At 44.3% G+C, this 16788-nt stretch overlaps 1 protein-coding gene and 1 long non-coding RNA gene across 9 annotated transcripts in view; one reads left to right on the top strand and one right to left on the bottom strand.

The window, feature by feature from the left end:
* The window catches only part of MLLT10 (MLLT10 histone lysine methyltransferase DOT1L cofactor), a 310090-nt gene that overhangs the window by 201548 nt on the left and 91754 nt on the right, over window positions 1-16788 (bottom strand). For all 7 annotated transcript variants that reach the window (XM_075922496.1, XM_075922495.1, XM_075922498.1 and 4 more), the window contains one exon: window positions 6607-6710. In XM_075922496.1, the coding sequence (XP_075778611.1) occupies window positions 6607-6710 (104 nt within the window). The remainder of the gene's footprint in view (window positions 1-6606; window positions 6711-16788) is intronic.
* Window positions 3720-10916, top strand: LOC142827357 (uncharacterized). 2 transcript variants are annotated; one of them, XR_012902067.1, is made up of 5 exons: window positions 3727-3857; window positions 3961-4000; window positions 4115-4265; window positions 8354-8535; window positions 10780-10916. It is a non-coding gene; the product is annotated as an uncharacterized LOC142827357 (long non-coding RNA). The 2 variants fall into 2 exon arrangements; XR_012902068.1 differs by lacking the exon at window positions 3961-4000 and having other exon boundaries at window positions 3720-3857.

The raw sequence follows: 16788 nt of genomic DNA, 5'->3' as shown, positions 1-16788 counted from the left end.
GACGCGCATCTGATCAGAACTTCGCTCCCCACTACCATCACTTGTGTACAGAGTACCTGGCCAGTATTCTGTCACAAGCAACTTCCAGGCTGGTAACTATAACAAATACACAGAACCTGAATGAATGGATGAATGAATGTTTATATGTATAAGGGTTAAGTAGTTAAACAACGTTGTTTGCTTCTCTCTTTTCTTTATTTTTTTATTATTATCTTTACAATAAATGTGGCTTTTTGCCTTACCCTCCTCATAAGATCCTGCTTGCTTTTATTTGATATAACATAGGGACTTCAGATCTGGCAAAAACTGCAGAAAAAACTGCCTTAGCCAGTTTCAGTTTGGAAATATGTCCCTGCATAAGCGCATAGTGCTTTGCAAAAATGTGGTCGAAGGACCATGTGGCAGCTCCACAGATGTCTTTTCTGGGTACTTTACATAAGGAATGCTACCGAGGTAGCCATGGCTCTGGTTGAGTGTGCCCTTATGCTCTCTGGAGGGAGCACGTCTGACTGTGCATAGCAAAGCTTCATGCAATCCGAGATCCAGAGGGAGAGGTCTTTGTGATGAGATGGCCTGGCCCTTATTGTGGTTTGCTATTGAAAGAAATAGTCTGCAAGATGCTAGGAATGGTCTTGTTCAACTGTAGGTAAAAAGAAAGCACTCTGCACAGGTCAAGAGTATACATTTTCATCTCGAAAGAGTTGGCTCTGGTTTGGGAAAGGAGGTAGGAAGATGTATTGTCTGGTTGATATGGAAGGATGAGTATACTTTGGGGAGGAATTTGGGGTGGGTACGAAAAAGTGACCTCGTCTTTAAAAAAGGTGGTATATTGAGGATCCGCCATTAGGGCCACGATCTCTCCTACCCTATGGACGAGTTGTTTATCTTGGAGTGGAATGCAGTAATGGCCGCAAGGTGAACTTTAATGGAGCTTATTGTGAGGCCCGCTTGTGTAAGGTGCAGAACATAGTCAAGGATGAAAGGTAAGGGGGGGTGTTGAAGGAACCAGCTGGTGACAAGCACACCATGCCAAGAATCTTTTCCGTTTTTGAACGTAAGTCTTGCGGGTGCTCTGCACCCTACTGTGTAGATGAGGGGTCCCCAACATGGTGCCCACCGGGGCATTTATGTGCGCCCAAGCCTGTGTTTTGAAACAGTGGTCTCCCAAGTGGGGTACACGAGACGATCGGAGGGAGCACATGGGGAGACACTGGTTCGCAAGACATCCAAGGGAGCGCATGCGCAGCGAACACACCGGGCATGAGCTCCCTCGGATGTCTTGTAAACAGGGCACCTCCCCTCTCACCTGCTGCGCAGCAGCATGTGCTCCCTCCAATTGTCTCTCGCACCCCATCTGTGCAACAGATGAGAGGGGAAATGCCAGGTTCACAATACATCCGAGGGAGCGCATGCGCGGCGTGTTCAAATGCCGGCGCAACAGCTGACAGGGGAGATGCCCAGCATGCCGTGACATCACGGCCCAGCTACAGGCCCAGCATGTGGTCTGGGGCACGGAAGCAGCTGGGGCAGAGCCCGATCACAGACTCAAACTGGAAGGCAGAAAGTGGGGGTATGGGAAAAATACGGGGAAAGGGCGAGAGAGGAAGGGGCTTGTGCTGAGGGGAGGGGGGAAGGTCAGGAGAAGAAAGGGGAAGGCACCAATGGACAGTGTGGAGGAGAGACAAATGCCAGGAGGCCAAGTGGAGACAATGAGGAAAAGGGCAGGAGGGGAGGTGTCAGTGGGAGGAGGCACAGGATGATACTGGGAGAGGAGAGGGTAAGGGCATTGGGGGCTAGAGAGGGAAAGGGAAGGTGCTGGGAGAAGGCTTGAAAAAAGGGGTGGGCATGAGGAAGGCGGGGATGGAGCAAATCATGCGTGAGGGCACAGGGGCATGAGGAGAACGGGGGCAGATGGTGGTGAGGGGATGGGCATCAGGGAAAAAGAGGGCAAAAGGGGCAGGGGCAGTGAGAGGCACCAGGAGAGTGCAGGGCTAAGGGAAGGTGCAGGTGTCAGGGGATTCTGGGGGTGAAGCAGAAGGGCAGACACCTGCAGGGGAAGGACGAGCATCAGAGGAGAGAGGAAGGGCATGCGTGTAGAAGGAGGCGTTAGGAGAGTGGGTAGCTCACATGATCAGAGTGGGGCTACTGGAGGAGTGGGCACAGGGGGGAGAGAAGGGCTGGTGGAGGTGGGCAGGTCTCAGGAGGGCTGAGGGCAGTGAGAAGGGCAGGAGTCAGGACAGCAGAGGAGGGTAAGAGGTTGGGGGGGCAGCAGGCACCGGGGAGCTGATGGAGCAAGGATAGGAAACATGGCAGCAGATGGTGGGGATGGGGAAGTGAGATTTAAAGGTGCCATAATGTTTGGGGGGGGGGGGTAGGGGAGAAGGGTGCTTTTTGTGCTCAACATTTGGACATCCCTCCCCTTTTTATTAATGCAGAATTTTGTTTAAAAATGAATTGCAATATAATTAAAATAAAAATTATCCAACTAAATTAAAGTGTCTACCAAATTTAACCAATTCACATTTAATATGAAAATAGCCTTCAATTTGCACATTTGACGGCTTTTTTATATTTTTTTTCTCCAAAGGGGGGGGGGGAATAATTGCTGAATAATTTAATTAATACCTTTACATGTAAAATTACCTTTTTTATCTTATGGAGTCATATATTATGTAAAATTAAATATAATGTTTTTCATATTATTTAATGTACATCTACAAAATAAGTCTTGAAAAACTGTTGGCGCCCACCACACTCTTCTGAAAACATGAATGGGATATTGGCCACAAAAAGATTGGGGACCACTGGTGTAGAAGAACCATTTGTACTTGCTGAGAGCAGGTCAACTCTAGGACAGAGAACCATCCAGGACCCATGCCTTCAGGTGTAGTAAGTGGAGGTTTGGATGGGCATCTTTGGAGCCCGGGTGAAGAAGGAGATCCATGATACAACCTAAGTGGATTGGTGGGGCACAGGACATCGCCGCTACGAAGGGAAACCATAGCTCTCGTGGCCATGTTGGTGCTATGAGATGAGCCCTGTCCCTCCTTATCTTGTGAACTACCCTGTTCAATAAGGGTACTGGAGGAAATGCGTAGAATATGTGATACTTGCCTAACCCTGCCCTGAAACAGAATAAGGAGCACTGACTGTTGGACTGCGTTGCAAACAGGTCTGTGGTAGAGTGACCCCATCGGTGGAAGATGTCCAACAGTATGTGCAGGTTCATTTACCACTCGTGTTCGACCAGGAGGGCTCTGCTGAGTGCATCTGCCATTGTATTCAGGGCACCTGGAAGAGACACTGCAGTGATAACTGTGTTGTATTTCAGGCACCAGTTCCAAAGTTCTTTGAGGTCTGTGCAGAGTACAGAAGATCGGGCTATGCCCTGACAATTTATGTAAAACATTGCTGTGATATTGTCTGTGTACAGTCTAATGAGTCTGTGGGCGATAAAAGGGAGGAATTTGACGTATGCATTCCTGACTGCCCGCAGTTCTAGAACATTTAGGTGCAAGTTGGACCACAGGCCCTGACAGGTATGACAACATAGATGGGCATCCCATCCTCTATGAGATACATCTGTTGTCATGGAGACGGATGGTTCTGATAGGTGGAAGGTGACTCTGGAACACAGGTTCCGAGGGCTCGGCCACCAGTGTAAGGATTCCTTTACTATCCCTGGAAAAGCAAGGGATTTGAATACCAGATGGACATTGGGTTTGTACACCTGTCCCAGCCAGCTCTGTAAGCATCTCATGTGTAGACGAGCGTTGCCGACTATGGAACTGCATGCTGCCATATGCCCCAACAGCCGAAGGCATTCAAGTGCTGTTGTACAGGATCTGAATCGTAAGGTATTTATCAAGGCTACAATTTTTTGAAAACAGTCTGTAGATAGGCATGTGGTGGCCATTGTCAAATCAAGGCATGCTCTTATAAACTGTATTTTTTGTGTAGGAAAGAGTGTCGATTTGGCTTCGTTCACCTGAAGACCCAGGTATCAGAATAGGTGTCTTGTGATTGACAGAAAATGGCAGGAATCATTGTGTGAGCACGACTTGAGGAGGCAGTCACCTAGGTAAGGAAATATGATAACACTTTGTTTCCTCAGGTACGCTGTGACAACTGCCAGCACCCTTGAGAAGGCCCTTGGGGCCGTAGAGAGAATGTCTGTCAACTTGAATGTCCTGGTAAATGCACTGCTAAGAGGATGACCTGGTGGCAAATACATTAATTCTGAAGATTGAAAGATTACAAAGAAGGTAGGACGTTGCTCCCCCTTGTTTGTCAATCCAGAACACTGTTCTAAGGTGGTCCAGCATGATTTGGACTTGCAGAGTTCGAATAAATAGTAGCTCCATAAGATTTGTGTTCAACTGGAATTGCTGGGGAGTCCATGTACTTTTTGTTAAATATTCATTCAGAGGGGCTTCTCACCCTATTAAGGAATATCATCTGGGATCAGTGTCTTTGTATGTGGAAGAGGATCAAAGAGTCTCCTCTCCTCCCCACATACAACCAACTTCATTTTCCTCCCACCATGAGAGACACTTGTCCTCAGAACAAAAGATGGGGAGTCAAAACTAATTTGACAAGCTAGTATTTGCCCAGCATATACCCTATCCATATCCAACTCTACAGACACAATGGCAAAATTTCGTGAAGGGTATCGTGTAAGTACATGAAGCCATGTGACCTAGAAGGATTAATCAGGTGTGAACTGACATCTATGGACTTAGCTGAAACTAACAGACAAGGTACATCTGAGCTGAGACCAGTAAGCTACGACACTGATAAATTCCAGTGTTCCCACAATAATATAGTTCCCATTTATAAAAAGGGAAATAAGAACAACCCAGGAAACTACAGACCAGTTAGTTCAACTTCTGTGCCAGGGAAGATAATGGAGCAAGTAATTAAGGAAATCTTCTGTAAGCAATTGGAAGGTGGCAAGATGATAGGGAACAGCCAGTATGGATTTGTAAAGAACAAATCATGTCAAAACAATCTGATTGCTTTCTTTGGTAGGATAACGAGTCTTGTGGATAAGGGAGAAGCGGTGAATGTGGTATACCTAGACTTTAATAAGGCGTTTGATACGGTCTCACATGATATTCTTATAAATAAACTAGGCAAATACAACTTAGATGGGGCTACTACAAGGTGGGTGCATAATTGGCTGGATAACCATACTCAGAGAGTAGTTATTAATGGTTCACAATCCTGCTGGAAAGGTATAACAAGTGGGGTTCTGCAGGGGCCTGTTTTGGGACCAGCTCTGTTCAATATTTTCATCAACAATTTAAATATTGGCACAGAAAGTATGCTTATTAAGTTTGCAGATGATACTAAGCTGGGAGGGGTTGCGACTGCTCTGGAGGATAGGGTCATAATTCAAAATGATCTGGACAAATTGGAGAAATGGTCTGAGGTAAACAGGATGAAGTTTAATAAAGACAAATGCAAAGTGCTCCACTTAGGAAGAAACAATCCGTTTCACACATAAAGAATGGGAAGCGACTGTCTAGGAAGGAGTACGGCAGAAAGCCATCTAGGGGTTATAGTGGACCACAAGCTGACTATGAGTCCGCAGTGTGATGCTGTTGCAAAAAAAGCAAACATGGTTCTGGGATGCATTAACAGGTGTGTTGTGAGCAAGACATGAGAAGTCATTCTTCCACTCTACTCTGCGCTAGTTAGGCCTCAGTTGGAGTCTTGTGTCCAGTTCTGGCACCGCATTTCAAGAAAGATGTGGAGAAATTGGAAAGGTTCCAGAGAAGAGCAACAAGAATGATTAAAGGTCTAGAGAACATGACCTATGAAGGAAGGCTGAAAGAATTGGGTTTGTTTAGTTTAGAAAAGAAAAGATTGAGGGGGGACATGATAGCAGTTTTCAGGTATCTAAAAGGGTGTCATAAGGAGGAGGGAGAAAACTTGTTCATCTTGGCCTCTGAGGGTAGGACAAGAAGCAATGGGCTTAAACTGCAGCAAGGGAGGTTTAGGTTGGATATTAGGAAAAAGTTCCTAACTGTCAGGGTAGTCAAACACTGAAATAAATTTCCCAGGGAGGTTGTGGAATCTCCATCTGTGGAGATATTTAAGAGTAGGTTAGATAAATGTCTATCAGGGATGGTCTAGACAGCATTTGGTCCTGCCATGAGGCCAGGGGACTGGACTCGATGACCTCTTGAGGTCCCTTCCAGTCCTAGTATTCTATGATTCTATGAATAAAATGTAAAGTCTGTGGAAACTAAAATAGACTTGTGTTTAGCTGAAATCCCTATGAATGAAGAATATTGCTATCTGTACCTCCTGAACTAAGTATTGCATCATTTCTAGCATCCTATAAAACACAGGTTGATCCTGGCCACTAAAATGTGTTTATGGCATGTAATGTTTCCCTATTAAATTTTTCATATTTAGCGATGAAAAAATGGCATTTATTTCAATGAGAAACAATCCAGCATTAAGCCTGGCCTCTCAGATGCCACAGTATTCAGTGCCTCAGAAATTCCAGGAATAAACTGTTCATTTTGGTACTGCGTTCTCCAGTTTTCTTTAAAAACAAGAATTCTGGCACATTACACAATAATATACACTTACCATGTTACATGGAAAGCTTGTCGACATCCATGTTTGTTACATGTCATGCAAGCACCAGTTGCTGCTTTGCTTTCTCTGCCTTGTTCATCACAAATATAGCATGTCTATTAAAGAAAAGAAAAGTATTAACATATCATATAAAGTACCCAAAGTATTTTTGTGTTACTCAAAGGAAGCATTTTATATCGTGTGCTAGAAAGACCAACTGATTTTCTCAATCTTGTATTCAGGCTTACTTGAGGACTCCTTTACACAGCCTAATCACAATTTTCCAAAGCAGATTACTATATACACTGTTTAGGATTTGCACGGCACTTTACCTGTCCTAAGTACTGTACAAACATTAAATTAACCAAGTCTATACACTACCTCTATATTATCCTAATTCAGTATTATCCCAACTTTAACTACGGGGACTACTGAGGCACAGAAATTAAGCAACTTGTCTTAACAGATAATAGGCAAAGACTAACACATGATTAGAACTCAAGATTTTCTGAATATCCTATGCTTGTGTTCATTCAGGATGTTAACTCTTGGGTCTTTGTGTAAACATGTAAACCACTTGAAATTTTAGTGGTTACAAGGTTTACACATGGGAGGGCAGGTAGGAGCTAGTGTTCGCAGGAGAAGCCATCTTATAAGCCAGCTCCCCGCACGTGCTAGCTCCTGCATGTGCCCACCGCTGCCTTTGTGGAAGGCAGCAAGGAAGGCAGGTGGCTCCATGCACCTGACACACATGGAGAACTAGTTTAAAAACCGACTCCCTGCCCGTGCCGGCTCCCGCCTGACCCATGCGCGCTGCTGCCACTGTGGGAGGCAGTGTGAAGCAGTGGGGACAAGCAGCTCCACAGGAGCCTGCACACGCCTGATACAGAGACAGTAAGGGGAGGGGAATGAAGGTAGGATTAACTATGTTGAAGTTTATCAGTAAATTGTGTGGTCGACTACCTTTTGACATCCCTAGTGATCATTCATTCAAATCATTCTCATATGTTTGCGTATATGTATAATTATTGGTAGCAGAATTGTGGTAGCACTTAGAAATTACAACCAGTATCAGTATCTAGGTACTGTCTATACATGTAGATAGCCTAATTCATGTCCAAAAGAGCTTCCTGTTTAAAGATAAAATGTAAAACACTTGTAATGCATTCTGACGTACTAGCAGTGCTTTTTTTGTGATGGTACTGCCCGGTACTCAGTACTGGCACCTTCTGACACAGTACCAGCACCTCTAGTCAGAGCTCAACAACTTTTCCCCTAGAGTACTGGCACTTTTTTTTTTTTTTAAACCAAAAAAAGTGCTGCATACAAGTGGAAATAATTTTCGGAAAGTCTCACAAGTCTCCAAGACTACCTGGGATTCAGAGACCTTTGACCAAGTTTAATAAAGGTATTAAACACTGTTTTTATTTAAATATGAATCTAACAGCACAGCTTTACAACCACCTGGATAGAAACTAGTCTAGCTGGAACTGTATTTAAACTGAGTTTAATTCAGCATCCTAAACACATATCAAAAACCAACGAAATATTCAGATTTAAAGCAGATTTCTAAAAATGTCATTACAAAATCTCACCAAATGCACTGTAATTACAGAGACCCATAACAATGTATTGAATTTTGCAAATCAAGTGAATAATCAAAAAGAACAAAAATAATCCATCAAAATGTATTTCATTATTTGATAAGTGTATTTGCAATTGTAATTATAAATACTCACCTCGCACTGGGATGTTTCAGCATTGAAGGCACGTCCTCAGGGTGGCAGATTGAAGAAGCCCTCCATGGAGTGATCCCGAGGGGTTGCACCAAATAATATGGAATAAGGTGCTGGGGACCAACAGTACCTAGGAGAAGGGAAACTCTGACTCCAAACCAGGGCAGACTGAGCTCGCTAAGCCTTTTTAGGCGCATCAGAGAAGGTAACTCCAATCTCAAACCTGCGCTCTCTCTCCCTCCAGTGTACATGTCATAGTTTCTGTGCCTGTGCACAATTGTCGGAGTAAGAAGAGAGAGTGGGGTTGGAACTCACAAGCCTGCCTCACTTAAATCCAAGAGACCATGTCAATAATGTCAAGGGTGATTTGCAGTGCTGTATGGGCAGCTGTGTAGCCTTCCTGCACCACGGCTTTCAAGATTTGTCTCTTAGCGTCAGGCTAGTACTCCATGAGGGTGACAAGCTTGGAGTAATTGTTGAAATCATAATTGGCAAGTTGAGACACATAATTAGCCATCCTAAGCGTTGCCATGGGAGAAGAATAGACTTTTCTGCCCAACAAGTCCAGGAGTTTGGCATCCTTATCAAGATCTGCATTCCTGCCTTGCGCTGTCTTTGACCTTTGTTGTGCCGCATCCATAACTATGGAATTTGGCTGAGGAGGCGTAAATAAGAATTCTGTGTCTTTAGTGGCAACAAAATATTTCTTGTCTGCATGCTTATTGGTAGGTGGCGCAGAAGCTGGAGTTTGCCAGATATCATTGACAATTTCCAGGATGGCTTCGTCGACAGGTAGAGCCAATTTAAATTACTAGGACTGCTGTAAATTTTTCAGGAGACGGTGTTGCTTCTGTGGCTTATCTGTTGTGTGTAGTTCCTGAGATTGGGCTACCCTTTTCAACAGCTCCTGGAACTGCTTCTAATCGTCTGCAGGAAAAGAGTCGCCCTGAAAAATTGCATTGTCCAGTGAGGAGGACAATTGATCTCTGGGGGAGTACATGTGCTGTTGCTCTCGAGTAGGGACTGTCATCCCCCTCATGGTGGCTAGAAGTATAGGGTGCAGCACCCGTGGGTGTCGGAGGAGCTTGTTGAGGAAGCGGAATGCTCCAAGCCAAATGGTATGGTGATTGGGATTGAGCTGGTCTGGGTGATCTGGATGGTGAGTGCACTGTACTACACGAGACTAGACATTCACGGTAGTAATAAGTGTAACACTGGATACGATGGTGATAATCGTCAGGGGAATGCCTTGGAGAATAGGAGCCTGCTCTCCTGTAGTAGTGAGAATACCGTAAGGGAGTTGGAGACACCAGTGACCCGGATTGCACTGTGTAGTACGAGGGTGAACGAGAGCGATAGGACCTGTAATGACGTGGAGGGGCGCGGGACCAACGTGGGGATGTGAAATGTCCTCGTGGAGGTGAGATGTAGTGAGTATGGCAGTGATTTCCTGAGCTATGGGGAGGTGGAGGAGAAGGCTCTGGAGAAAAAACAGCCATCTCAGACTGGGCGTTGGTGTGCGCACGTGACTTGTTTTCCGTTGTGCCTTAGTTGGTACTGTGGAGGCATGCGAAGAAGGCGGAGCTGTGACTACGGGGCTATTAGGTGCGGAGTCAAAGGATCTCGGTTCCAACCCCTGTCGGCATCAAGGTGGAGTTAGCGGTGCCGGTGTGGGTAATGCCACCGCTGGTAGTAAAGCTGGACCTGGTGCAGACGAGGCCGGTGCCGATGGAGAAAGAGGCGGTGCCATCCGCTTCAGTGCCGGGGTCTCCAATCTTGGAGTGGCACGTGGTTGAGTCGGTGGTCGCCACTGCAGATTCAGGTCGTGGTGCCTTGCATGCTGCCAGCACCAGCATAGATGTAATAGTGAGACTCGGCGCGGAGGTACTACGGCCTTTAGATGCCTTGACTGCCGCATGCTTGGGCATCAACCCAGACATGCTTCAGTGCGTCTCCTGCACTAACACTCCTGGCGGGAGCAGAGCTCTTCTTGTCATGTGACTTACGCGCCACAGCAGTTTCATCCGTTGACCGGTCTGCTGACGCCGGCTGTAATGCCTTGTTAAACAACAGCATTTTTAGCTGCATTTCCCTGTCCCACCTTGCGCGGGCCTTTAGTTTTAAACAATGTGCGCACTTTTGGGGGATGTGGCCTTCCCCCAAGCACTTTATACAACAGGAATGGCCATCCGATGCCAGCATGGCGTCCCAACATGAGGCACACTTTTTAAACACAGGGGATCTGGGCATGATGCCAGCAAAGTCTGGTACAGACTCTATGAAGTTAGTCATGAGACTGAAGAACTATGTATATAAGAACTATTCTTTTTTTCCTTTTTTTTTTTTTAAACTGGAACGAAGTGAACTAACTAAACTATAAGGACGGGGGCAAACTGGGACAACAAACAAACTTTCTACTCTCTAACAGCTTTTCTATTTTTCTCCTCAGGACGGAGGAAGGAGCTCATCCCAACTCCATCTGCAGCCGTGGATGGTTAGGAGGAACTGGCAGGCCAGACCGTGCGTTGCAGAAAGGGCGAGAACGGCACAAGATGGTGTCTCCGCATGCGCGCTCCGGGGGGTGGGGGTGCTAATGAAAACTCTCCAGACTGGGACGAGCCCAACACCTTTAGTGGAGCACTCATGGGGACACTACTCAACGAAGAACGGATAGTGCTAAAATCTTTGACCGCTGGGCTGAACATTTCCACAAAGTATTGAATAAGACCTTGACTTTTGATAGCAGCCTTCTTGAAGAGTTTTCTCAGTGGGCTAATGATTTACAGCTGGATATACCACCAACTCTCGATGAGGTACAAAAAGCTGTTAAACAGATAAAATCTGGAAAGGCACCTGGCAGTGATGCAATTCCATCAGAAATTTATAAAGCTGCTGGTGGCCAGCTGATGTACCATCTCACCCATTTACTTAGCACCATTTAGGAAAAGGAGCTAGTCCCCCAGGACTTCAAAGATGCCTTGATTGTACATATATATAAGAGGAAAGGTAACCATGCATCTTGTGATGACCATCGGGGCATCTCTCTGCTCTCTATAGCTGGTAAGATCCTGGCCTGCATCCTTTACAATCAATTCTCACTACATGTGTTTAAAAATGGTATTATCCCTGAAAGCGGATTTCGTCCCGGTTGAGACACTGCTGATATGATATTTACAGCAGAAGGATATAAGAGAAATGTAGAAAGCAACATCAGGACCTCTATCTGATTTTCATCTACTTGACCAAGATGTTCGACACGGTCAACAGAAATGGGCTCTGGAAAATACTTGGATGAATTGGTTATTCTGAAGAATTTATCAACATTGTTTGGTCTCTCCACGATGGCATGCTTGGTCGCGTCCTTGACAATGGAGACACATCAGCACCTTTTGAAATATCAAATGGTACAAAGCAAGGATATGTCCTTGCTCCTATCCTGTTCAACATCTACTTTTCAATGATGCTATTAGCTGCTTTTAAAGACTGCACGTTGGGCATACTTATTCAGTTTCGAACAGATGGCAGTATTTTCAGTCTCCGGAGACTCCAGGCTCGCACTGAAGTGGCTACTACAACTATTTATGACCTTCTGTCTGCCGATTACTGTGCATTGCTGGCTCATTCAGTTAAGGATGCACAGGAGCTTTTTGATCACTTTGTTACTTCTGCTCACCGTTTTGGACTTTCAGTGAGCCTCAAGAAGACAGAAGTTATGCCTCAGCCTGTCTAGAAAGAGCCCAGCACACCAGTGATTACGGCTGCTGGTATAGTCCTTAAGGCTGTCATCAAGTTCTGCTACCTGGGAAGTCTACTGTCCTCTAGCATAAATGTGGATCATGACATAGCTGCTCGACTAGCCAAAGCCAGCACTGCCTTTGGAAAACTGACCAAACGCCTATGGAATGACCATGGTATTAAACTCCATACCAAGATAGTGGTTTATCAGGCAGTTGTCCTGAATGTCCTGCTGTATGACTCGGAGTCATGGACAATATATTGTCTCCATGTTTTGAAGCTCGATCAGTTCCATATGCTTGTCTGAGGAAGATTGCCCATGTGAACAGATGGGACAAAATTCCTAATATGGAGGTTCTTAAGCTGTATTGTGTCATGGGCATGGAAGAAATGCTTATGAACAGACAGTTTCGCTGGATTGGTCATGTTATGAGGATGGATGATACACAGATACCAAAAGATGGTCTTCTATGCCCAGCTTGCTCATGGAAAGCGCTCTATCGGTGGTCAATATAAGTGCTAGAAAGACATCTTAAAAGCCAATATGAAGTCATGCGGCATATCTCCCAATGATCTCGAATCTCTAGTTTAGGTTAGATTGTCCTGGCGACAAACCATTGTACTGGCTCTTAACTGCTTTGAGAGTCAGCATACGCAGGCATTGCAGGAAAAGCGGAGGATTTGAAAAGAGAATATAGCACCTGCAGTTGGTGGCTTTTTATGTGACATCTGTAATCGGCTCTGCCGATCAAGGACTGGTTTAGTTACTCATCAAAGGTGTCATAGATGACATCCGTCAACCAATGGCTCAGTCCAAGAAGATAAATACTCAATATATTAGTACACATATTACTATGTATTTTCTAAAATAATGAAGGCTTTATTACAGTCAACTTCACTATCGTTTCTCCTATTTAAAGCTTTGGTAGGAAATGTGTGAAATAACTGATTTTTTTATAATACAAATTTTAGGCTGTTCTGATTACGGAAGTGCAAATTAAGAGAGATTCTGCTGGCCCTTATTTATAATATAGTTGCAACCTATTGCTAGGACCCTATCAAATTCACAGCCATGCAAATGTACTATAGACTGTGAAATCTGGTCTGCCCACTGTGAAATCTAGTCTTTTACATGCTTTACCCTATACTATACATATTTCACAGTGTTCCTCTAATCGACGGTACTGACCCAAAAGGCAGTTACAGGAGGGTTGCAAGGTTATTTTAAGAGCATCACGGTATTGCTACCCTTACTTCTGCACTGCCTTCAGAACTAAGTGCCATAAGAACACAAGAATGGCCATCCTGGGTCAGACCAAAGGTCCATCCAGCCCAGTATCCTGTCTGCTGACAGTGGACAATGCCAGGTGCCCCAGAGGGAATGAACGGAATAGGTAATGATCAAGCCATCTCTCTCCTGCCATCCATCTCCACCCTCTGACAAACAGAGGCTGGGGACACCATTCCTACCCATCCTGACTAATAGCCATTAATGGACTTCACGTCCATGAATTTATCTAGTTCTCTTTTAAACCCTGTTACAGTCCTAGCCTTCATAACCTCCTCAGGCAAGGAGTTCCACAGGTTGACTGTGCGCTCTGTGAAGAAGAACTTTCTTTTATTTGTTTTAAACCTGCTGCCCATTAATTTAATGGCCCCTAGTTCTTATATTATGGGAACAAATAACTAACTTTTCCTTATTCACTTTTTCCACACTACTCATGATTTTATAGACCTCTATCATATCCCCCGTCTCCTCTTTTCCAAGCTGAAAAGTCCTAGTCTCTTTAATCTCGCCTCATGAGAGACCCGTTCCAAACCCCTAATCATCTTAGTTGTCCTTCTCTGAACCTTTTCTAATGCCAGTATATCTTTTTTTAGATGAGGAGACCACCTCTGTACTCAGTATTCAAGATGTGGGCATACCATGGATTTATATAAAGGCAATGAGATATTCTTAGTTTTATTCTCTATCCCTTTTTTTAATGATTCCTAACATCCTGTTTGATTTTTTTGACTGTCTCTGTACACTCTGTGGACGTCTTCAGAGAACTATCCACGATGACTCCAAGATTTCTTTCCTGATCAGTTGTAGCTAAATTAGCCCCCATCATATGGTATGTATACTTGGGGTTATTTTTTCCAATGTGCATTACTTTACATTTATCCACATTAAATTGCATTTGCCATTTTGTTGTCCAGTCACTTAGTTTGGTGAGATCTTTTTCAAGTTCTTCACAGTCTGATTTGGTCTTAACTATCTTGAGCGGTTTAGTATCGTCTGCAAACTTTGCCACCTCACCGTTTACCCCTTTCTCCAGATCATAGGACTGACCCTTGGGGAACACCACTAGTTACCCCTCTCCATTCTGAAAACTTACCATTTATTCCTACTCTTTGTTTCCTGTCTTTTAACCAGTTCTCAATCCATGAAAGGACCTTCCCTCTTATTCCATGACAACTTAATTTACATAAGAGCCTTTGGTGAGGGACCTTGTCAAAGGCTTTCTGGAAATCTAAGTACACTATATCTACTGGATCCTCCTTGTCCACATGTTTATTGACCCCTCTATATCGGGATCACCTCTATAGAGCCATTTTTAAATAATTGCATTACATTAGCTATCTTCCAGTCGTTGGGTACAGAAGCAGATTTAAAGTCTAGGTTACAAACCATAATTAATAGTTCCACAATTTCACATTTGAGTTCTTTCAGACTCTCAGTGTCCAGAGAGGAGCAGCTGTTGTCCAGGTACCCAGGTCTGAAGGTAGCACCCTAAGAGCATCAGCACAGAAGTTAGGGTGGCAGTACCACACCATGCCACCTTTACTTCTGTGCCGAAGCTGGGTGGCCAGAGAGTAACACCTGTTGACTGAAGGCCCAGCTCTGCAAGCAACAACAGAGACAAAAAAGTATAAATACTATACCATGCCATCTTTACTTTTGTGCTGCTGCTGCTAGCAGCTTTGCCTTCAGGTCTGGGCTCCTGGCCAGCAGCTGCTGTTCTCCAGTGGCCCAGCTCTGAAAGCAGTGCTCCTCCCTCCCCCTACCAGGAATATAAAAGTAAGGGGAGCAGTATTATAACCTTCCTTGTGATAACCCTGTAGCACACCACAAAATTCCTTTTTGGGTCAGGACCCCCGATTTGAGAAACACTGTAAAATCTGTATAGTATAGGGTAAAGCACATAAAAGACCAGATTTCACAGTCTATAGTATATTTGCATGGCTGTGAATTTGGTAGAGTCCTAGCAATAGGTTGCAACTATATTATAAATAAGGGCCAGCAGAATCTCTCTTAATTTGCACCCCTACAATTATAACACTGTGGGAATTTCAGGTTTAAACAGCTGATACTACTATCACCCTGAAATTTACCAAAATGGCCCATACATTTGGTGGGGCCCTACCTATTACATAAACAAATGAAAATGATTCTTAACTAGAAATCCTTCATAGAGGCATCCTCTTATCTGGACCGGCCAAAATTAAAATGTATTACATAAAAACAAAAATGTCAAATGCACACAGGGATACACAAGGCCATTTTGACAAAGGTGTAGACAAGCCCAACATCAGTAAATGGCATTATGACCTGGTGCACAGAGCTAGAGTACCACTCAGGCTTGGCCTGGTTGCCACTCATCTGTGACACAAGGAAGGCCAGGCCAGGCCAAACCCAAATGGCACTGCAAACCTGCATGCTGGATCGCAACATCACTTCGTTCTGGGGCATACTAAAATGTGGACCCAATGCAAAATGCCTCTTTTGGATGGTCTCCACTAGATTTTTAAAAAGCAGAATTTGCTAACATACTAATATCACACCTTAAATTCTAGACTAGACAAGAACTGTTTGAGAGGCCTCAGATCTGGAAACGATTTTACTAATTCCTCATCTCATTCATCTTCTTCCCCCCAGCAGGAGGAGGATGAGAAGAAGCTTTTGTTTGGTATCTATTTTTTAGTATCTCCTTTGTTTACACTATATCATATCTTTACATTAAAGGAAAGAAGAAAAATAACACTAATGCTTACATATGACTTACACTAAAGTGGAGCAAAAGGAAATGAATGGGAAATATGGGAGAAGATATAACGGATATAGAGAGTACAATTTTAAGAAAAAAGTGAGTATAGAAGAGGTGAACATAAAAAAAAGACAGAAAATATACCAACTAAAACAAAATACAACAGATAAAGACACTTAAAGAAATGAAATTATGACTTAAGGATAGAATGGTTTTTATGGTCTTTGGACTAGAATTTCAGATGTGTTATTAGCATACATTAGGTAACCTATGCAAACTAAAATATTTTACAGAATCAAGCACCAATAAAGCCATACACATGGTCCCCACTAGTCTTTCCAAAGGCATAATTAGCTAACACCACACCTTAAATCCCAGTCTAGACAAGAACTATTGGAGAGGCCTCATATCTAAGAATGATTTTATTCATTCATCTCATTCACTTGGTGCCACAGTTCCCTCTAAGCTGCACAACTGTGCACGCGCGCACACACACACACACACACACACACACAAAATTTCTACCCCACCCATCTCCTAAGCAGAGCCGTGCAGCAGCAGGACAGGAGACGGGAAGCAGGCAGCTAGCTGCTTGATCAACAAGCCAGAGGAGCTGCGTGGTGGGCTGGATGCCACTCTGACCGGCCGGGGCCAGAGGAACCACGTGGCGGGCGAACGGCCGCCAGGGATTG

Source organism: Pelodiscus sinensis, chromosome 2 (assembly GCF_049634645.1).
Source record: "Pelodiscus sinensis isolate JC-2024 chromosome 2, ASM4963464v1, whole genome shotgun sequence".
Taxonomy (NCBI): domain Eukaryota; kingdom Metazoa; phylum Chordata; order Testudines; family Trionychidae; genus Pelodiscus; species Pelodiscus sinensis.
Note: the sequence above shows the minus strand (reverse complement) of the source record. Positions and strands in the feature narration are given on the sequence as shown.